General features: G+C 43.7%; 1 protein-coding gene across 1 annotated transcript in view; it reads right to left on the reverse strand.

Moving 5' to 3' along the window:
• Positions 1-10,777: 10,777 nt before the first annotated feature.
• The window catches only part of MED27 (mediator complex subunit 27), an 84,284-nt gene continuing 71,334 nt past the window's right edge, over positions 10,778-23,727 (reverse strand). The window contains exons 7-9 of the mRNA XM_023938228.2: positions 20,947-20,988; positions 13,755-13,832; positions 10,778-11,250 (exon numbers count right to left, since the gene is read on the reverse strand). Coding sequence (XP_023793996.2) covers positions 11,116-11,250; positions 13,755-13,832; positions 20,947-20,988 — 255 coding nt within the window. The 3' untranslated portion in view covers positions 10,778-11,115. The remainder of the gene's footprint in view (positions 11,251-13,754; positions 13,833-20,946; positions 20,989-23,727) is intronic.

Here is a 23,727-nt window from a genome sequence, read left to right on the forward strand (position 1 = left end):
GATGAGGAGCAGCAGGAGGTGGGTGTGATGGGCACAGAAAACCAAGCACACATGGTGGGAGGTGCTGCTCCCCCTCCAGCCCCAGCATTTCTCCCTCTGTGAACTCCCCCAGTCCTGAGTTTCTGCTCATCTCGGGCTGGGTGAGAGCCTGAGCTCAGAAATGATCCAGAAATGCTAAAAACCAACAGAGCCTTGGAGCACCTGAGAGGTGCCGTGGGGTTCAGGTGGAGCTCCAGCACCGCAGCAACCCCAGCCCAGAGAGCAAACATGCCTTTGGATTATGAATAAAGATGGAGGAGAGGCATTCCTGCCGCTCCCAAGGCTCTCCTGCCTGAATACTAATTGCTGGTCTGAACTGAGACTGCTCCAAAGTATGTTTGGGGCCAGGGTCTGGAAGAGACTGCGGAGCATTTGCATCATTTGGGGAAAAAACAGGTGGTTTTGCTGGATTCAGAAAACTTCTGTTCTTGGAGTAAACTTTGGATGCTGCCAAAACCCGAGAGGGGTGAAGGGCTGCATAGAAATAGCTGGAGAGTGGGGAAGGATTGCCAAGAGCATCAGCTCAGCTCGTGAGTCAGCAGCATTAGCTCTCACCTCAACAAGCAATCTGCAAATTGTGCAAATCTGCTTTTCACAGTTCACCTAACCTGCGAAATGGCCCCAGATTTACAGCCCCGGTGTTCATGCTTAAAAACAACCGAGTTAATGACAAACTGGGAGGGAAGGGGGGGAAATTACACAAAGACAGATTTTGGGTTTCACCTGGAGCTGTGGCTGGTGCCATCCTGCACGGGGGTTTCTGCCACACGATGCTCGGCCAGGCTGGGTTTGCAGTCCCATCCCCACAAACACCTGGGGCTGGTTCCCAAGCCTGGCATCCCTTTTGTTACCCTGTTTCCCCATCTGCTCACTGCAGCTGCAGCCCCCATCTGATTCTTTGACAGGGCAAAGGTTTCCAATCCTTCTGGATTCAAACCCTCCCGTCATCAGACGCAGAGCGGACGAGGAGATCAGTCTGTGCTAGGAGAGGATGAAAGGGGCTGTGCTTCCCCTCCCTTTGTAAAGTGGTGAGATCAATACCACGTTTCCACTGAGTTAAAAGGGCCAGCTCGGCTGTGGGGAAATTGCTGGGGAAGGAGGAGGCAGGAGCAGAATGAATCGGTGCAAGGAGCCACCCCAGGGTTTACCTTTAAAGTATTTTTAGTGCCGAGCTCGGAAGAAAAAGCTGCAAATGAAGAGTTCAGAGCAGGACAAGGAGAGGACATGGAGGAGTTACCTGTGTGCACAGGTCATGGAGCAGAACTGGGAATGGAGAGGGAGCAGAGGAGAGGGGGGAAAGTTGTGACAATTTCATCTGCTGCTTGCACTTGCACAGGAGCTTCTGTGTGATGGGAGAGTGGTGGCTTTGAAGCCTCTCTTGGGGCCTCACCCCTTGGATTTTAGATCTCTGAAAGAAAATGCATTAGTTCTTCATGCAGGGCTGTGTGTGAGAAGGTACCTGTGAGTCCCATGTGTGTGAAATGTGGTGTTCAGAAACCCTTGGGTGATGCTCTGGATAATCTCCAGCGTTTCATGGAGCTGTGCCACTGGTGGCTCCTTCAACCCAATCCTGGCCTTCAGACCAGGACCCCCCTGAGCCACCCTGAGCAAAACTTTGCCCACATTTTGCTGCCAACCTCTGCACTGGGGACTTTTTGATGGGAACAGTCACTCAGCTTTTCCCACAGAAACTGGGACTGTCAATCCCACTCCAATCCCAATTTCAGATGGTGTTTGCTCTCTTTCCAGCTAATGTCATCTTAATGTTCTTCAACGGGCTGCTATTAATCTTGTGCCGCAGACAGACAGATCATTATGGATGGGGGGATCTGCAGCACAGATTGATCAAGTCTCTTACAAAAAAGAGATGTGATTTATGTCCATATTACACCACACATATGGATATTTATACAGCACGTGCCCCCCACGTAGTGTGACACAGCATGGAGGCTTTTCAGGGGCTGTAATCACATCCTGGTGGGAGAAACAGCTTCCTACAAACAGTGGCTGGAGAAGAGGGCAGGCCAGCACTTATTATACAAATATAAATATGTATTTATATGTACTCAAAGGGGACACCTTGGGTGGTGCAGGAGTCTCACAGAGGCTACACCCAAGATGGACAATGGTCAAGGGCTTTTCTGACAGATATAAATTTGGTTTATTTGCATATCTGTCGCCCTGAAAATTAAACCTTCTGATCTTGTTTTCATAGTTCTAGCAACTTTCCCAGGAAAGTAACTATAAACATAGATGTTTATACATTCTTTCAAAGAAATGTCTTTTGAGGGATGTTTCTCATAACCAGTGTGATTGGGAAGGTGGTAACCTAACTATCAAATCCCTGGTCATTGTCAAGAATCTATAAATACTGGAGCCACAAAAATAAAAGCTTTCTTTTTTTCCCTTTCATACATTGAACTGTGTCTGTGTGAATCACTCTGTGTCCTACAGCAACACATATCAGATGTTAATTGTCCAATTACAGCTACAGGTAATGGAGTCCCATTCCCCCAGTTTGCTCCCCTACTTCACTGTTGTTCACATTTTTTGGGGCCTGAGACAGTAAGATGTCCTTTTAGGCCTAGAGAGAAATTGTTTAGTCTGAGTGAAATGGGAGAACAGGCTGTGGAGTTTTAGAATTATACAATAATTCTAAAAATTATTAAAAGTTAAACTAGGGCATCAGTCTAGCATCACCCTTCTCTCTTTCCCCTTCCCACACAAGGACTGGGATGAGCATCAAACAGCACCTCCCTTCTCAGCCAGCACCCCTAATCCCAGGCCCCATGGAGCACACTCCTGTCCCTGTGCCACCCTCCAGGTCCCCTCTGTCTTCAGAACATCCCAAGCTCAGCCAGAGGCTGCAGGGCCACTCTTGGAGAGGTCATTAAATCAGCACTGGAATCCAGGCTCTTTGCCCAGACCCATCTCTGACCTCCTGCTGCTCCAGGGGTCAGATCCAGCCCAGGAGCTGCCTGTGTTTTATTCAGGCTGACAAAGCACCTCCACTTGTTCTACAGCATCACCCCGTGAGGTTTAACAGCTGCTGCATCCCCCATTGCATTGCTGCACCCTGGGACCTGCCCAAGATCTGTGGAAGGCAGTGGAAAACTCCTGTTGGCATCAATCAATCCATGGTTAAACAGTGACTGTAAAGCCCCTGATACCTGAGGGATGAAAGATGTAAATAGAACTCTTTGTCAAAATTTACATTTTAAAGAAATGCAGTTTTCCATGATCAGTAAAAAGCCAACATTGCTTGTTGGGGTGAAACTCAGGAGATCATTCTCCTGATTTCAGGAGACACTGAGCACAGGAGGAAAGCTGCTGAAATCCAAGTACAAACCTGGAGGACAGAGAGGAGCACGTGTGCCAAAAGCACCTCGGAACTCAGGCTGAAGGATGCTTCAAGCCAGGAAACTCTTCACCCCCAGTGGCCTTTGCAATAAAAAAACCCAAGAAACTCTTATTTTTTGCAGCTTCCTTGAAATAACAGGGAAAGAGGACAAAATGCCAGGTATCCCAAAGTTATTTCTTTGAAATTGGAGCTTTAAAAGGACCAGTTTTATCTAAAGGTGATAAAACAGCAGAACTCAAATGGCATCCAAGCAGACCAAAAGCACATTATTCTGTGCTAGGAGCCTTACAGGAGAAAAGTTCTGGTTGGCAGCACCAATTTAAAGTGCAGCTTAAAACCCAGGGACTTCAAGGTGGGTTTTTTGTTTCTGTTTTGTTTCATTTTTTTTTTAAATTAATTACTTTGCCTTCTGAATGCTCTTCAAAAGCTTTGCTTTCTCTATCCAGCAATTCTCACACTGTGCTGCTGCAGAGCCCTGGTGGCACCAGACTTGGGAAAAATAAAGTAAATCCACTTTTAATCTCAAGGGCTGAAGGTGTTAGGGTTTTTTTTTATATTGCTACTATTTAATGTTGAATATTTTCAGTGCTTCTGATAACCAGGGTGAGGGTGTATTGATTTCTCCACTTCTTGCTATAAGGTGGCTTGTATTAAAAAAGAGATAACTCAGCTTTTTTTCTAGTTCAGAGCCTGCCCATGTTTGACTGTTTTTTAAGCAGTGGTGAACCACCCTTTCTACCCCAAGAAAATCCTTAAAAATATTCACAGAGGAAAACTAAATGCCAGCCTTTCTGATGAGTTTTGGAACAGCCCATTAGCAGCAAAACAACTGAAAGGATTTTTAACAGAAGCAAATAAACCAGTTTAACTGATTTAATGAGAAATTGAGGTGTCAAACGTGGGACTATACCCAAAGATTAGAGCTGAATTTGTGAGGAAATGCAAGGTTTTAAAAGCTTCTTGAGCAAGTTTGGGAATTTCTGCCTTGCAGGGGGCAGCAGCCCCTGAACACCTGCAAACTCTCAGTGACCAGCTGTGATGATATTGGAGCACTCACCTGTATTTTCCCAGCACAATTAACGTGGTTGTCTGGTGAGTTTGGCAGGACTTCCTTCCTAATCCCCCACCTCTGCTTTAAGGATGGAAGAATGTCCTGTCAGAGCAATTTAAATTTTCCAGCCTGGCTTTCCACTCTCCTGCCTCAGCAATTTCCAGTTTTAATTCCATGGATGTTTGTAATTATAGTGAGGGGTAAAACAAAAAACAAACGGGGAGATCTTGGCAGCTTTGCCTCTTGGCGTGTTTTGTTGAATGCTTTGGGATTAATTTCCTCATGTTTTTCTTCAGGAGAAAAGTACTTAATTCAATGAATCTCCTTTGGCTATAACCTTCCAAGGCCTCAGACCTAGGTGGCACCTGAGCTGAGGCCAGGAGCGCATCCTGCAGCAGCATCAGGTGCTTCATCCACAGATCCAGGGGAGAAAAAAACACCCAAAAGCTCAGCAGACATTGATGTGAAGGACCAGCATGGATTCTCTCCCTCGCTGTAGCTGGGAGCACATTTCTGTCAGAAAACTGAGGTTTGGGAAGCTCAGGAAGAAGGGTTTTGGAAGTGTGCGCGAGCATTTCATCAGAGTCACCTCCTGGCTCAGGAGGAATTCATCATGAGAGCAGGATTTATAGGAGAGCTGGGTAGAACCTCAGAAAAAGAAAACAAAATCTAATTAAGCCTCCTATTAAGGTCATGGTTTAGCAATTTTTGCTCAAATTCAGCATCTCAGGACATCACCCAGCTTTGGCTGGCCCTGCCCCGGGCTGGGATGCTCTGTGCCCCTCCGGGACCGGCTTTATTCCTCCCTCCCAACCTCCCATTCTCATCTGACATTTCCCTTCCCCTCAGGTCCCCCAGCAGGTTCCAGCCTCCCCAGCTCCAGGAACCGAGGGCTGGCAGAGTTTTTATCCAGCAGAAAATGAGCAGTGGCCAGGGGTCACCTCTGCCTGTGGCTGCTCCGCCGATTGTTCCGAACCGAGGGGAACCCACAGCCCATTGTCACCCCCGAGCTCCGGCTGGTGACACTTCAAAAATCGCTCCTGCTTTCTTTTCAGCATTTTAAAGAGGGATTGTCAACAGTAGTGAGGCTGTAAGGAAAGAAAAAGGGCTAAAAATACCTTAATAAACCCAAAATGCAGGGAGGAAGTGCAGGTGGTGAGAGACGAGGGCAGGGAGAGCTGCACAGGCACAGGCTGCTCCCCTCCATCAGCTTTATTTCTTTTATTTCTACACCAAGGCTGCACTGGAATTTCCTGCTCATAATTCTTCACCTGCAGATGCCGAATGAGCAGCTTGTTGTGAAACTCAATAGCTGAGATGTTGATAGCACTGGTTAATTGTAATTGAGTACATAAATCTCAGCCTGCATTACTGTTCCGAGCTCCACTCTCAGAATCACGTTCTCGATGCAAATATTTGTTCTCATGAATTCAAAATTATCTCACCATTAATATTTTTCACATATTTGTTGTTTTCTGGCAATACTCCTGAGCTGATCTGCAGGAACTGTTGGAGATGCTGAAGACCAGAGAGTGGGGCACCTTTAAACCCAAAATATGCAGCCTCAGCACCTGAGTGACAAAACTTCTCTGTCCTTGATCCTGGCCCTCTGGTTTTCAGAGAAACTTTTTATCAGTGCAACCCTGACTATTACCAACTCCAAGGACTCCCATTTTAAATTAGCTTCCTTATTAACATAAAAAAGTAAAGAAAATGAGAAATGCTAAGCTGAACCTGGGTTCTCCCAACTCAAAAGAAAATAAAGGTCCATTTGTATTCCTATGCCATACTTAATTTTTTTTTAATCCCCCTTTCATTTTTATGACACAAACCTGGTAATCAGGTATTAGTGCTGCTGTTGAACTTTACAGAGGATAAAATGCCAGCTGATAAAAAATCCTGGTTGCTGCAGGGACACACCCCTGCCCTTCCAGAGGGTCCTTTTTTAACAAGGAGCCTGTCTGGAGATGTCTCTTGTTTTGATCATTTGCTTTTAAAAGGGAAGAAGAAAGAGCCTCACAAATACTAACAAGTTCATGACACACACATGTCTTTATAGGAACTAATTATCTGATATTGCAATCACTGTCCCTCAAAGCAAGAGAGGAGACACAAACCCCAGTGACTTGGAGCCAGCTTTGTTTTGGGGCTGCTGCTCACAAAACAACCAATTCCCTCCTTACCCTGCTGCTTCCAACCAGGGAACAACCACGGGAAAAAACAGCTGGTGGCTGATGTGAAGAAACCCAGGTGAAGCCACCCCTTCCTGTGTTTACCTGCAGCAAATCTCCCCTTCTGAAGGACGCCAGGGGAGTTTAGAACAGAGGCCCTGACTTGCAGTGGAGCATTTGTGATGAACCATCGGAGACCTCGCCCTGGGTGTGGGATTCAGCTCCCTTGAGACAGCTCCTGCTCAGTGCTGGGGGAAGAGCACCAGGACATGGCCTAAAGGACCAAACTGATGAAATCTGTGTTAAGAGTCACCTTGAGGCTGATCTGCCCCCTCTTGAACGGATGTGAACTAAATCCATGCACAGATCCCTGCTGGGGTCACACCAGTGGAGGTGAGGGTGGCAGGAGGAACATTTGAGGCTTCCCTGAAGTTTTGGATGAGAGCTGGAATGGGACCCTGAACCCTCTGCTTCACCCCCTCCCTGCCAGCATCTCTCACCTCCAGGGCTTGGCTCTGGGTGTCCTGGCACAGAGCAAGGAGCGATGGATCCCCTGGTAAATCCAGCTGGTGCAGAGCTCAGCCTCAGGGGTGTGAAGGGGCCCAGTCCTGGCACTGCCCTCATGAAAAGCCTCCAGGGACAGGGGACTTTCGGAAGGTTTTGTTACATCTTTTGAATTTGCAGCTCTGGAGACACCAGAACAAGCTGCAGACCATTCCTGCTCACCCAAGACAGGACTGCAGCACCACAGCACAGCACAGAGCCCAGAGGCTGCCAGTGAGAGACAAATACCCTCATTTCTACCTTGAAAAGCAATTTGCAAACCCACAGAGCGATTCTGAAGAGCCTCACTGAAATCACGTTCTGAGTTTGCAAGAAAGATGCTTTTACCCTCCTGCCAGCCCTGGGATTCATCATCATCAGGGCTTAAAAGTGCTCTACAAGGTAACCCAGCTCTCACATTTTCAGAACTCCAGCAGCTTTTGGAGCGTGCAGCAGCAGTGGGGTGGGTGAAACCTGTGAGCCTTCAGGGGGTTTAGCCAAGGATGTCAATTTGGGGTTGAAGAACCTGCAGGAGCCCTGTCAGGTTCCCAGAGCCCAAGAGCTGTTGGTGTGGCCAGGGGTGCTGCACTGGTGTGATGGGATTCCACTCTTGTGAAGTTTAAAGCTGTTGGGAGAGGCCAAAGAGAAAAGGGAAACCTTTCCCATGTGCTCTTCCAGCTCTTCTCCAAAAGGTTTAGCTTTGAAATAGGACCACACCAACATCACTCACTCTCTTACTGCATTCCTGTGCAAATGCTTCCCTGAGGATTCCTCTGGCTGGTGCACAGCACAATTAACCCACGGCCTAATTCAAAAAATGCATTTGTTTCTGAGCAGACCTTAAAAACTTTGGGAAAAAGCAACAAATACACAAGAAAGGGAAGAGAACTAAAAGGCTTTGGTTAGAAAATTAAAGTTGTTTGCCATGGCTTGATGGCTTAATCAGTCGATCAATATTGTTCACAGGGCAGGCAGGGAGGGAGCCATGAGCGGTGATGAAAAATGCATGAGGGGACAAGGGAGACCTGGGAGCAGAAAATTAAAAAGTCAGCCTGTTACATTTGTCCAATATTGGCAGAGAAATTAAAGCTGTTTGGTGAGGGGTGCAGGGAGGGAAAGGGGAGCAGCTGCGAATCTGCTGTGGGTTCCCTTCACCAGAGAAACTTTGACATTAATTAAGTTGCTTTCTTAGCAAAAAGATGGATTTTGTAACCTTTAGCACTCCCCAGCACCACGAGCACAGCGGGAGGGGTTTGCACAGGGGAAAACAGGAGAGGATTTCTTCCAGAGGAGCATGTTGGACTCAGGGTGATGACACCAAGTGCCAGTGCCCAGGGTGAGGGGCTGCAGCTGCCCTGCAGCAGGAGGGGAGCTGCAAGGATGAAACAATCACACCGGGATGATTCAGCTCTGCCACAGCCAGAGCCACTACAGCAGCTCTTGTTTCTGCCTGTGCATCACTTTCCTTCTCTTTCTCGGTTCAATTTGGCCACTCCTGATTCTGCAGCAGTGCTGGCCTTGCAGAAATGAGGATGAGAAGTGCAGGCCTGGAAGATGCTCTGGAAGAAGTGGGAGCCAACCACTCCTTATGGATCACATCCTTGGTGTTTGCCTTAGAAACTGGGACTGCATCAATAACTGCAACAAACTACAGAGGTAAAAAGCAAAACCACTCTTTCCTCAGTTAAACTGCTTTTGGTCACCCGTCCTTTCTAAGGGTGACAAAAATAATTATAATGCCCAGCATCCAAAGCTGAGAATAAACACAGAAATTCTGTGTGAGAATGGCTCTGTACTTAGGAGTCACCTCCCAGTTTCCAGCCCTCACACTCAGAGCAACCTCTGCCTTCCCTGGAAATCCACATGCCAGGGATAACCAGGCACTGCCACCAGGCATGGGGACTGCCAGGACAACGAGCAGGGACAGGCACAGACTGAATCCTAACTGCTGGAACTCCTGAGTTGAGTTTCACTCCCCCTAATGAAAATATTCCAACCTGTTTCCCTTCAAGGCTTGCAGGGACAGAACTCCCTGCTCCTCCCAGGGCCCTGGTGAGAGAGGATCCTGATCCCTGTGAGACAGATCAGGGGGAAGGAACGTGACAAAGGGGTTTGTGCTGCACGTCAGTTAAGACAAATTATTTTTGTACTGTGGCACCTACAGCGAATTGTGTGACTCTCCATCAGACTCCCTAGTTACAGGTTTAAAATTTCAGGCTCAATTAACAGACTTGAATGATGCTGTTTTCTGAAACTAATTATCTCCAAATGCCAAGACACGATTCTACACTCGGTACTTTTGTGAACCTCAGGATTTGCTTTCTACACCATTATTTAAGCATCAACAGAAGAGAGCAGCCAGCACTGCCTAAAGCAGGTTGGATATCATATTATGACCTTTATATTAACAAAAAAAAAATGCTTATGCTATCAGAAAGCCAGGCCTTCTAATTAGCACAGGAAGGGGATGGAGAGTGGGGCTGATTGTTTCCAAGGCTTGGGCTCATCCAAGATGCAAACTTCGTTCTGTCTTGGCTGATCTTTGGACTGAGAAGGCTGCTTGGGTCAAGTAACAGCACAAAAAGTTTTCATTAGGTAATTCAACTGCAGCTGGCTGAAATGGCCATTATCCTGCTGGTAAATGCTTGGTAATTCTTCTGTTTGGCAACTGGGAATATATGAACTAATATGGATAAAAAATTAGATCTCATTATTAACATCCTGAAACACACACACTGCCATCCTTCACACACAATGTCGTGCCTCCAGCCCTAAACATGCATTTTCATATGAGCCAGTCCTGCAAAAGAAGCTTGTCCAAAGGCAGAAGGAACCTCAAAAATTACTCTGCAGCACTGTCAATTTATTTGAAAATTAATGGAGTGACAAGGATCCTCCAGAGCTCCCCTTCCCAGCTCCCAAATCAGCTCATTCTGAAGCCTTTGTGGTTTGTAGAAGCAAAAGGTGGGAATGAGAGTGGAATTAATCAAATTGGCTGTCAGGGGGTGACACAGGAGATGAGGATTCAGGAAAATACCACAAGAGATTTCACCCACTACACCCCCAGGCTGGGACAGGAGCAGGGACCTTTCCCTGTGTCTGGGGGAAGGAAAACCAGACAAGGCTCATAGGATGGAACTCTCCCATCCCTTCTGAGCTCAGGGATTGCTGGGAGGGATCCTGCTCTTCTCCAGCGTGTTCTGTGGACATTTAGGGAACACACTGGATCCCTGCTCTGCAGAAACGCTGTTTCAGTTGTAGAACACCACTGCTCATCACACATTTCCTAACTACTTCATACATGCAGATTTTGTTAACATTTCTCATTACAATTTTAGTAAAGGATAACATCTGTTTCCCCCTGCCTTAGAAAGTTACACTGCATCTTCCAAGCTGCCACATGCCTTTGAAATTCTGTGTTTAATCAATGCCATAATCTCCTCTTCCACTAAAAAACCCCAAGCACTCAGATAAGCAGCCTTGCAACAATTCCCCCCCCAACATTTCAGCATGTTTCAATGTTTCCAGTTTTCCTAAAGAAAAGAGCAGCACTAAAAACCCACACCAAACTCAAAGGTTTTGCTGACCAAACAACGAAACAAACAGCACAAATTTTGAGAATACAAAATTTATTTCAAGCTTATAAAAGTCCTCAGCATTGCAAATTCTGTCACAAAACACAAACTGTACAATGGATATTTTCATGAAAGTTTAGAGTAATGATAATTACTGCCAGATCTTCCCAGGCAGATCATTTCAGATCACACACAGCTTCTTCCCATCTTCTCCAAGATGTATCAGCCTCACATGTGCCTCGCAGATGGCTGCTCCAGAGTCAAATGTTTCAGTGCAACCTCATTGCTTAGGACAGGGAGGTTCAGAAGTGGAGGCATCAGTGCTGTCCCAACCCCCCTGAGTGCTGCCTGCTGCTGGTGGAAGGCTCTGGGCTCCTACTGCCTGCAGGTGTCGTGGAAAGCCTCGAGTGTTCGGAAGTCCCTCCACGTGGGTGGCAGGCCATCCTGCAGGAACTTCCCACAGCGCTGGCACGGAGCCTGGAACAGCTTTATGTAACTCCTCAGCCAGGTCTAAAAGGAAAAACGGAGAGAAATGAAAGAAAACTGGATAGAGATGTTCCCCTTTGTCATTATTCTTGTCAAACAGGAGCCGCAAGGACAGAGTTGTGCTTTGGCCAGGCCCCAGTGAGGTGCAGGGTGATTTTATAAACACAAGCACACTGAAGATTACAAGGTCGCTGTAGATCTGAATTCCCACTTTATTAATAATTTATTAATAATCTCTTGCTTTTTTAGTCACTTAAGCAAATTTGTTAATAGAAATTCCTGCCCTGTGAGCAGGAGGCATTCACAGCTCCAGAACTGCAAGGGGAGGCAAGTGCTGCAACACCTCTTACTTTTCCTGGGATATAATTGTTCCTGATGGTGCCTTCTCCAGCTGAGTATTGGTCTGTCTCCTGCCACAACCATCTATCACCCCCTGCTGCACTCCCACTGCAGCCTGGGCTCTCCAGAGCCAAAGACAGAAAGACTCCCACATCCAGCTAATGAACTTCCTCTCTAATGTGATTTTAGGATCAATACTCACTGATCATAAAAATACTGAGCCATTTTAAACCTGATTACACTGATGACTACATATATATATATATATATATACACAAATAAAAGGCCAGTAGTGCTGAACAACAGAGGGTAAGTTCAGATGTTCCTTCACAAAGTTCCTGTCTGAAATGGGTTGTTCCCATTGTCACACACAGCAATGAGCATTGCATAACCCAATTCCCCACTCAAGGAGATACACAACTCAAAAAACCCTAAACCAGCAGACTTATACTGTGAAGGATGCACATGAATCTTGTCATTTAAAGTCCTATTGAATTACATCGATAAGAGAAAATTGCTCTCTGAAGAAGAGGTCAGCTGAGTTTATTGAAACAAATCCTTCCATCTTCATCAGAGTCTTCTCTATAGCAACCAAACCTTGGGCCGTCAATAACTCTCCTCCAGAAGAACCAGATCTTGTCTGGGTTGAGCAGTAAATATGAGGACAAGGGCAACACAACTCTAAAAGTAAATTGCTGTTATTTACTTCAGCTTGGATGGGCTTTGCTTGCACTATTGAGAAATCGGATTTTCTGAGCCATAATACAAAAAAAGGTAAATGAAGTTAAATTGTGCACTTGAGATGTGTGTTGACAGAAAAGAAAGGAATGGGTTCTTCATTTCCATTGGAAAATCAGGGCTTCAGAAGATCCTGTCATGTGGATTGCACAAGTGACAGGTCAAAGGCCTAACATACTGACACTTGTGCTGGTTTTGCTTTGTTGGGAGTTTTGGTGTTTTCTCTGATCAATACAGCAGGGCTTAGGCTCACACAAACCACTTGTTCTATTAAACATTCATTTTCAGGACCATGTTGAACATGGATCTGACCAGTAATGGCTGCTTTCACTTTTCAAAACCTATTATTTTAAGATGTACTCTGCAAATCTCTCATCTTAGTGGCCTTTTTGTTAAATAACCAATCCAGCACAGCAGAGAGCAGAGCCTGACTGTTCTGAAATTACACACTGGAAATTAAAGATGTAAAAGAAGTGGTGCTACACACTCCTAAAGACAGTGAACAGCAAAATGAGGTTTTTGTTTCCCAAAGTCTCAGCTGCATTGCTCAGGTGAAGGGGTAACATAAGGGAAGGAAATGGAGGAAAAAGCCTGAATTGTAAAGAAAATCTCTTCCAAGATCTTCCATTGGGAGACTGCAGCAGAGAGAACAGCAAGTTTCCACTGCCAAAATTCTTGGTAGAAGGAATTCTGTATCTTAATTCCTTGTTCTCATCCTCTGGTTAACAGGGCTGCTTCTTATGCAAGTTTATTTCACAAATATGATTCTAAATACAAAGAGAATTAAAGGGGATAAACTTAAATCTGTATATCAAGGTAGAATAGTACTGAATTAATTTTATTCAGTAAGATAAGATCTGAATACTCCAGTATTTCCTTGCTTCTCCAAACACCTGCTGCCAAGCTGGGTGAGTACACACAATTCTACAGAAACAAAGTCTGGATACAGCAAAATGGAATTTTCTGTAAATAATGTAATAATGTAAATAATGGCCATCACTTCCATACTGGGCAAGCTGCCTCATCTGGAATACACAGACTGGGAATTTCAATTTCCTCTTACCAGGGAACTTCCAGTAGAGCAGATTTTGTACATCCTGAACTTGCACAGTAGGAACAGTCACAGGTCTGGGCCATAGGACAGAGTGTGGTTGAGGGAGTTTTTCCTCTTGTCATGGCCCAGACCCAGATGACCCAGACCTCTGCAGACAAGAATCATCAATATTGAGACCTGGGACAGCAGAGCCATCCCCAGCTCAGTTTTCCAACACCAACTACCCCAGGGAAACAGGAATGAGCTCTTCATCCCTGTCCAGGTAGGAGACACAAAGAATCACAGTCACCAGCTCCTTTGAACTGGGGAAATTACAACTGCATCAGAACTGCCTGATGCCAGTCACTGCAAACACACTCAGAGCTGGCTGGAAAAATGTGTTTTCCAACACCCTTACCATGAAGGACCTGACCACCACATCTGGCATCTGGGGCAGCTGGTAGTGCAGCAGGGCAGTGGTCGCATGATCTGTCACCTGCATCAGACCAAAAGAGAAAGGAAATACCTTTATTCATTCCCCATTTTAGACAAAGCAGTGTTAACCTACAGGAAAACTATAAATTCCTTGGGGAGGCAGCAGACCAGGGAGTACAAGGATTACTCAGTTTCATTTCCTCTGACATCAGGAATCAATTAATACAATTAAGGTTTATAAATACTTGCATTACTAAAAGATTTCTGATAAAGAGCTTTTTAATTTCCCCAAATGGAGCCATAAGAAGATCATACATCTGGGAATTGCACATGGACACAATACATATAAAATATGTATTTATAATAACAAGAATAATTAAAGAAAAATCAGGAAAATTAACCAATGCTGACAGATTTTTTTTAAAAAAAATAACTACAATTTATTAAATTATTCTGGAAGGGGCAGTTTCTGACAGTTATGATACAATGTTCTAGCAGTATTCAGCCTGTGAAATATTATCAACACAGTCAACAGCTTACTGCTTCTTAGAAATTCCAGGCTGAATGCAAGATATTATTGGAAAAACTCTTTAGGCTGGACAAGAAAGAGCTCAAAACAACAACATAACCACAGGAGCTTTTTCACAGATTTCAACTCATGAATCTCAGTGGTCCTCATCAGTAATGTCAAAGCTTCCAACAAAATACATGACTTTTTAGGGAGTGATTAAATTGTATTTTCTAGTTCTGACATGGAGGAGCAAAGCTCTTCTCAGGGTCAGTCTACAGACAACAGCAAACTTTGAGTAAGAGAAAGAACTGCAATTCCCATGGCTATTCCCAGCTAACTCCAGTTCCTCATTTGCAGTTCAACTGCAAGTCCAATTCAGCAACAGGAGCTGGAGCACTCCAAGTTTCACTGAAGAAAAGAGACTCGTGCTTGAAGCTATTCAGGGAGGTGGTTTTGCCAAAGATATATTCCTGAATAAATCCATGTATAGCCAGGCTCTCATTCACACCACACAAACTTCCTCCACAGAGCACTCCATCACATCAGTCTGTCTGAATCCAGTTCTGAGTTTTCCTGCTATTTTAGACACAGGATCTGCTCCCCATCATTCTCACACACCCAGCTCCGTTCAGCATGAGCAGGGACTCACATGTGATTCTGACATTTGGAAGGGAAAACTTTCAGGACTTTGCACATTCTGGTGAGTTTGCAAAAATATTCACAAAATGGACCTCGGCCCGTTTTAGCCACTTCTGTGTTACCAAGTAAAAATAAGTATGAGAAATAATGTGATGAACTGTGCATTAATAGCACAGCACAACTCAAACCAGCCATTTATTTTAAACACATATCATGTAGTGCTCAGAAGCCAACCCAAGCCCCACCAGCTATCTGATTTTTTTTTTTTTTGAGATGGTGCTTTTATAGGATAGTAGCAGACAAGTCAAAGAATTGGAAGTTCAGAAGATATTTATGAGCAGCCGTTCTCCTTCTGCTGTATTTCTACTTCTAACAAACTGTGGCTTGTTTTGGGTTTTTTTTTTTCCTCCTGAACTACAAAGTTGTTTTCTCTTGGCACCAAGGAAGTTGCTTAAAAAATACTGCTATTAACAAATTTAAATTGACTGGCTACTTTGGCAAAGTTGCCCATATGCTGTTGCTATTGTAATGTAAAGATAATGAGATTCCTTGGGGAGATAAAAGCCATCCCAGCATTGCTGGAACACTAATAATGCCTTCTGCATGAAAAGAAGGCAATTTCTACCCTAAACAAAAGCTGATAGCTAAAAAAGATCAAAGTGGGTGTCAAATTTGAGGAAGAAGAGTAAAGGAATGACTCCCCTCCCCTTCCCAACCCAGCAAGGAACGTGAAGTCAAACAGAAAAGAGCTGGGCCATGAATGAACTGCCCAGGGCATGGAGTGAGGGAGAACTCCATGCTGGTTACCCCCCAAGAAACATGAGAGAAAACACAAAGTGATCAAGATTAACAGGGAAGAGGAAAAATGAAAAAAAGAGGAGGGGGCAAAAGAACAAATCCCAAAAGATCAATACCCAGCTTTCCTAATGGCAATACAATTTCACACCAAAGCAAAGCAAAACAAACTGCATATGTGCCAGCTCACTTAAGGGACACACTTTTTCTTCCAGCCAAGCTGAAATCAGAAACTAATTTATTCTGGGTGTAGGATGATATTTTGTACATCTCAGGGTTTTATTTTATTAACTCCACTTTTATCGTTGTGTTTTACCTACTGCTATCTAAGTTATCAGTCACTTTCTCATTTCTCTATTTTCTTTTTATGGGGAAACATATTCAGGGGAGCACACATCGATTGGGATAGCTCTGCTCTGGACCTTGAAATGGATTTTCAAGAGATCTTGCAGAAGAGTTCAATATTTCACAATTCATCTATTGAAAAGCACTTGTGTTTCTTGTCTAAAAAAAGGAAAAGCAAGGCAATCTCATGCAGCAAAATTCTGCTAAATAAAATAGTCATTGTTTAACTAAGTACTTGGAGACTGAGGCAAATAGGCTTCAGTGACATGGAAAAAAACAAATTTGGCAAAGAAACTCAATTTTTCACAGGAAGAGTTATAATGCATTGGAACAGTCCTGAGTTTTCCAAAGATGACACATCCAAAAATGGCTTTATTGGGCTTTGATGACACTGGTTAATCACACAGAATTCCTAAAGCTGGAAAATCCAATTAAAAAAATTAAATTATACAATGTACAGGTGGAGAAGGCTGAGCAAGTCCTTCCTGTAACTAGGATAAGCAGCACAAAAGCAAAGACCTAAAGGATAGCTTTGCCCCACTGCAGATCAGGTGAATGAAGCTACCCCTGGCCTAATAAAAACCATCACATGACTGAATTAAAAAAGCTTTCCCTCTCCCTACATATTTTATCCCACTGCCAGGAAATATCCTTCTCAAAAGTAGGTGCAGAACTTCCTTTAAGAGCCACAACTTTCCCTGCTGGTTTATTCCCTCAAGCATAGCACTGACAACTCCATCTAATATAAAGGGATTCTTTAAATCCCCTGGAAGGTTTTTAATTTTTTTTTCCCAAACCTTTGTGAGTTCATGGCCTTAACAGTGGCCTGTAGCAATGAGCTGTGGAGGCTGATCACAGCACTAAGGGAAAGTAAAAAAAGGAAGTTATTTCATTAGTGTTTAGATCTTTCATAGCAAGGAAAACTGCATGAACGCCTTTGTTCATTTCCAAGGATTCCCATTACTCAATCTTCTCTCCAGGAACGCATCTGAGTCTCTCTGGAGGGAATGTGGAGCACAGAATGTGTTGCCCAGGAGGTGCTGGGAAGGATGATGGATGGAACAGACACTGATGAACTCACACAAATCTTTACACACCCTTCCCCACTCTCAGTGCAGGAAAACACCACCACACTTCTCTGAAAGACGGGATTTATCAGCTGTTTTCAGAGCTCACAAAGTGTTTAGTTATTATTTTGCTTGTTCTGCTTATTTGGACTGGGTCACAGAGGTTTTATTTCACTCAAGGAGGTCTTTGAAGAGAGCCAGGGACTGAGCCTGCCCAGGAGCAGCTGTGCAGGTGACCCTGGAACAGCCCAGCTCCTCTCCTTGAGCAGCAGCAGCACAGCCCACGGTTTGTCTCATGCATGCATTCATCCTGCATGTGATCTCACTCTGAGATTATTGACAAGAATACATCTTCATACATTACAATACTTATGTGCCCTTGTGGTGCTGAAAATGCCGTCACTTTGGGATCACACGGCTCACAAACAGCTTCTCAAAGTTCTGCTTAAAATGGGCCCTGGGGAGAAGCAGATCAAGCAAAAACAACCAGTTTGTGGCATTGTTAAAACTGGGGAGACTGTTTAGGTGAAAATAAGGAAGGGGCTCTGAGATCAGAAAGAAATAGATGGGTTTAAAAAAAGCCTTTGCATATGATTTAAACAGCCAACCTCATCATAGTACCCAGCAACACCAGCTATGCTGCTTTTAACTGGGCAGCTGTTTGACACCATAGCCCAGTTTGATTCACTCACAGCAGCTCCAAACTTCTGTGTTCTTCCCTCCTTTTTGAATGCAAAGTTATGAACATTGCACCATTCCTTACAGTTAGAATTTTGAACCCTTTGCACAATGACTAGAATTATGCAGCCTTCATGTATACCAGGATTTAAGCCCCAAAATCTTTCCTTATTTCCTGTTTTATTCCTCTTCTTGCGTTAGTGGATCAAGAGGCACAAAGTGTTAAAATAAGGAGGTTTAAGATGAAAGCATTTGCTGCTCCTGCAGAGTTTAAATGGCACACCAACATGGAAGCCTGAAAAACCTTTTGTTTGCTCCTTGTGCCTCTGCCCTTTCAGCATTCCCCTCTCTTATTTCCCAGCTCCATTCTCTGGATCTAACCCTGCTGGTGCATTGAGCACCTATAAGGTTTGTTCACCCCAGGACCAGGTTAAGGAAGTCTCCAGGAAATTGGGAAAATGACTGTACACTTGAACAGTAATGGGCCCTCCAGGAGCTGGCCCCCATCAAATCACACACACTCAGGTATCCTGCCTAATAAGGAGGAAAGAGAAAAGCCTTGCTGACACAGCCAATGTTTGCAAACAAAAAGTCAGGACAAATTTAGCTTCGTTTGACAGGGTTGGATTGAAGATCAGAGGTCTCTGGTCCTTAATCTAGAAAGTCATGCTGAAACCCTGTGAGAATTTGACAGGCCTGCAGCTCCCCCAGGCAGGGATCTGGGGAGCTCCAGATGCTGTTGTGTTATCTCTGAAGACAAAGTTGGGGATTTCAGTCAGGGTTTTAAAGAAGAACAGCTCTGTCCTTCAGAGGGGCGATGGATTTTACATTTAAAGGCAGCAGAGAAAGGGCAGCCCAGCCTCCTCCATGGGAGGAGCAGTTACTCATCCCTATTTTTCCTTCTTCCACATTGCCATACTGGTGACTGCCATGAGAAACACATTTCAAGAACATTCAGATGTGCTGACACATTTACTCATGATTTTTTGGTGGCATGAAAACATTTGTTCAGAAAATCCTGCAGTATAGATCCTACCCTGGTAACAGAGTATAATAGTTTCTGTAACAGTATTTTATCTACTTCCATCATTTTGCTGCTGCTAAATCACTACTCCTGGGCATTACAAATATACACAAGTGCAGCTTTAGAGAATAAAGAGGAAATCAAACCAAGCATTGCACCACAGAGAATTTACTATGCTGAACCACAGCACCTTCTATCACCTGTTTGAAAACTTGACGTGGGTCCCAGACTCAACTTCTTCAACTATCAGCTCAATCTACACCACCTATTGATTAGAAGGTGCCATCACCTTGCATTTTTATCACATTCCTCAGGCAAGAATCTGAGAGCTCTTTGCAACCAATTCAGTGAGAGCTCTTGTGAAGTCAGCAAATATTACCCCAACCTTAGGGATGAGAAACTCAGCCAAAGACAGGTGAAGTTGTCCAAGGTAACAGAGACAGAGTCAGCAATAAAATCTATAAAACTACCATAAAACCCCCCCACAGACATTTATTCAGCTGGTTACAGGACACCCTTTCCCTGAAGTCTTTCTGGGTTGGTTTTTATTTTTTGGTAAATATTAATAATTTGGTATTTAAGAAGAGAAAACTGGACAACAGGAACTTATGAAGAGAACAAAGATTCTCATTTATCCATACTGCAGCCACAGAGGTGTTTGTGTTCTCACTCATCTCTTCCAGCTTCTGCTCTGAAAGCATCACCTGGACATGAAGGGAAATTTATTCCACTTATTTATGCACCCTGAGTCCTTAATGTGGACATCTAAGCAAACTAGACATTTACTGTAGTCTGTTATCTTGCTATAGACAATTATATCATCAAAACCTGATTATTTATTATCATTTAACACAAATTTCAGAAATATGAATTTACCCTTTCAAGATATTCTAAACCAAAACAGCCAGGAGGACAATCTTATGCCCAAATGAGTATACAACCAAATACACACATCAGGAAATTGAGATGATGCAGGTCATCCCCAAACCTTATATTTATTCCACTGCAAAAATCACTTTAAAGCAGGCTGATAAGCAAATGCTGCTTTATTTCCTGCTCTACTACCCTACTTGATACTAAAATAGAATATTTAAACCACTAATCTCCAGGATAAAGAATCAACTGCAGCAAAAATTCCCTTTAATGCCAGGCAGAGAAGGGAGAGCAACTGAGCTCCCCAAAAGCTGTCCTTTGATCTCCAGCAGGGTAATATCCTGGGTCAAACATCTCCCCTCTTGACTGCCTCCGAAATCTTGGAAGGGAGCTGCACAAACACAGCCAAGATGCCGCAATTCTGACCCCTGTTCTTGAGCCTTTTGGAGTCCCTGACCCCCATTTGTTTCATGAACTACAAATGCAGATGAAAGGAGCCATTGCAGCAGCTGGAGACTGCAGCTCCTTGAGCTGGGGCTTGAGGGTAGGGAAACTGGAATTTAAACTCAGATCAATCTGAACTTACAGCGTTCTGACAAGAGGCCTTCAAAGAGAAATCTTCCCTTCCTTGAAAATAGCAAGATATAGATCGTTCTAAAATACACTTTAACCTTCTTAGCATTTTTATTTTTATTGCTGCCATTCTCTCGGTCTTCTCTTATTCACGGCACAACATTCATTCCAGTAAGTCCCTCCTCTTGCTTACACCATCATGGGAAGAAGAACAGGTAAAAATAGTGTCATGGAAATTATTCCCAAACTCATTTTGGAAATGGAGTTCCACTGATTCATTAAACTCAAGCCCTCAGGAATGTGAGGCAACCAACCCCAATGAAAACAACAAAATCCAAATGAACCTGAAACACTCTTTTCTCCCCCAGAATATTTAAACTGAAGGAAGAATGCTCAGAGATTCTTCATGAAATTTTAAGCCTAGAGTAGTATAAGCTCCAATTTCCTGTTCCAAACCATGGACTGGAACTGTGATGGGAAATAAATCCAAATTAAATAATACCAGAAGTGATCTTCTTTTCTACTCAGTGTTTTCCATCATTACAGATTATTGTTTGCTATTTGCAAGTTGTGATGACAAAGAATAAATTCAGAATTATTTAACATAAAGGCCCAGATACTTAAAATCAATTCCACATATGAGCCTTAGGTAGAGAGAAATGAGACTTACCTTCTGAAAAACTTGATAGTTGGATTTAGACCATATGTCAAGCTAGAATAGGAAAAAAAAAAGTTATATATTACTACAGATAAAGCAGCAGCTTTGGAGAGAAAATGGATCAACAAAGATGTACCTCTGAGTTCACTCTTTTGACCCCTTGCCCTCACTTGTTGCAATCCAAGAAAGGGAATTAATAATGTAAGGTTTCCTTTGTATTGCAATGAAAAATGAACATAGTTCAGCACAGTTTTAATAAAAAAATTATACATACGAGACCTGTTGAATTAATGAGTTCTCTTTAAAAAAGCAAAAATCTTCATTTGTATGGGGTTGTGGCTGAGCTATGCAAATATTCATCAGCTTGAGTGTGTTTCTAAAATGAGGGCATTTTATTAAGTTTATGCTTGTCTTGTATTGAATAACTGATTCAGTTACAAACAACACAAAGAGCGTTTAGCTGAATTAAGCCAAAGCTTTGGGTCTACTGGGACTAAATAAAACATCCCTCAGGAAACTGCATTTACATTTGCAGACCAAAATCACACTAAGAGAAATTTAAGGTTGTAGATAACTGCACACATCCATGACTTAAATGTGTGCTCAGCTACACACAAACTAAAAGAACAAAGTTGAAATTTAAGGTTTTTTAGCCCTCAAACTGGAAGGTAAAGCTGTCCTTGCTGAACAGTCCAGTGGCTCTGGTGTTTAACAATTCCTACTGACGTTAATGCTCTCTTAGCCCAGCCCTGTGGAACATCTTGGACTGTCAAGGAAAAGCAGCAGGGAAAAACAAAAGGAGCTTCCATCAATCTCAGACTTGCAAATCACTTTTTCCAACAGATCCCAGCGTACTCAACGATTCTGTATGCACAGAACTTGTCACGGGAAAGGTGTTTGATAAAGCATTAATCTCAGGAGTCTAGACAGAAGAACTGAGTGAATTTATGAAGCAGGGGTAGCTCCTCTGGTGCCTGATACCACGGTTGGACACACGTGTTCTCACAAGGGGGTGTTCTCTCTTTTTCTGGTTATTAAACTGATTATTTTACTTCTGCCTTAGGTGCCGATGCATTCCAACTGACAGTACAAGACTCTTCAAAGGCACAAAAAGAGTCTGAAACGAAGGAAGTCATATGAAGTGAGTAAAACACATTAGAGGGAGGTGAGAGAAGCGAGGGGGAAGGATGCTGAGTGATTAATTCACTATGCTAAAAATGGTCAGAACGCTGAAAGCTCTCATTCTTTTAGGAGTAGCAGTGTGAAGTGGCCCATGTCCAAATCCTGCACAGCAGTGACTCCTGAGTCCCCAGTGCTCAGTGTGGACAGGATGTGATGTTAAAACTTCAAAACTCACTCCAGGATCGATGTTTCATGGCTCAGCACTGCTGACCTTGCTGTGAGACAAAAGGCAGCTGATGTCTCAGTGCCTTTTCCAGGCTGGATGGAGACATGAGTACCCTGAGGCACCTCCCTACAAACCTTTTAACATTTCCTGGTTCTTGGGGTGAGATCAAGAACCTGTGTGAACACCAACACTCAGGGTGCAGCTCAGACTTGGACCCAGGCTTGATTTACAGGGTATTATCCCACCTATGCCTGCTGGGAAGGCAGCACAGCCAGCACTTCCAGATTGGAAAAGCCTACATTTGAAAATAAAATAAAATTTGAAAATAAAATAAAATTTGAAAATAAAAAATAATGTATATATTTTTTAAAAAAAAATAATTTACAGCTTTTTTTTTGCCTGCAGAGTTGCTGTAATTAGAATGTATAGATAGTTTGCTAATCCCCAGTGATCAAACCAAGTATGTGATCCTCTCCAGTTAGGCTCAAAAAAAAGTCCACTTCAGATGGTGCTTTAAGATGAGTCCAACAGGTTCTGAATGTTCATTAGCTGGCAGGGAGACGGGAAAGCTGAAAAAGTAATGAATGCCTGTCTTACAGACATGATGTTATCCATGTTAAAAAAAGGAAGAAGGAAAAAAAAAAAAAGCAAGAAAACCCAGTAGCCCCTGCTCCATGCATACATCTTAAATGAGTGCCCACCTTTCCCTCCTGAAAGTGAGGATTAAGGCAGAGGCAGATTAAAGAATGCATCGTTATAGGTCTATTATTCTTCAACTTTTCACTTTCAATCAAGACACACATTTGTAACTAAAAAACTGCTGAAAGCACAATTTCAGGGCATCCTCTGCATGTGAATTAACCTGGGGCTTGCTTTCCCCAGTGCCCCTCTCCCCACCCACCCCCAGCAGCTGTAACAAGAGGCCGTTTCCTGAAGGTCGCAGGAGCGATTTCAAAGGCGATAACGAACCAGAATGTTCCCTGCATCCCATATCAAACAGGTCCGGTGCCAACACTTATTAGAGAAATCAGATTCAACCCCCCCTTCACCCAAACACACACACACAGTCAGCTTTGAAGTGGTGAGAATGCAGGGATCAGAAATTACCCGAGAGACAGCTCTGCCTGTCTTTGAAGCTTTCCTTTGATACTACTATTTCTTCTCCCCTCTTATGCTAGGAGGCTAAAAGCTGCCTTTTCTTATTGATATGGGGTAATTAATGAAGCCATAGCATTAACATAACCCAAGTTCCTGAACATGAGAATTCAACAGAGACACTAATGTTTCTTTAGTTAAGTCTAAGGGATGCAAAGTAGGAATTTGGCTAGCCACTGGTATGAAGTGCCCACATGCCCTGTTCCAGGTGGTTCTTGGTCTCTGCATGCAAAGAAAAGCAAGGTTTATCATGCCAAAAAATCCCAAAATGATTTTTTTGTTGGCAAACC

Source organism: Cyanistes caeruleus, chromosome 20 (assembly GCF_971803275.1).
Source record: "Cyanistes caeruleus chromosome 20, bCyaCae1.hap1.1, whole genome shotgun sequence".
NCBI classification, from domain to species: domain Eukaryota; kingdom Metazoa; phylum Chordata; class Aves; order Passeriformes; family Paridae; genus Cyanistes; species Cyanistes caeruleus.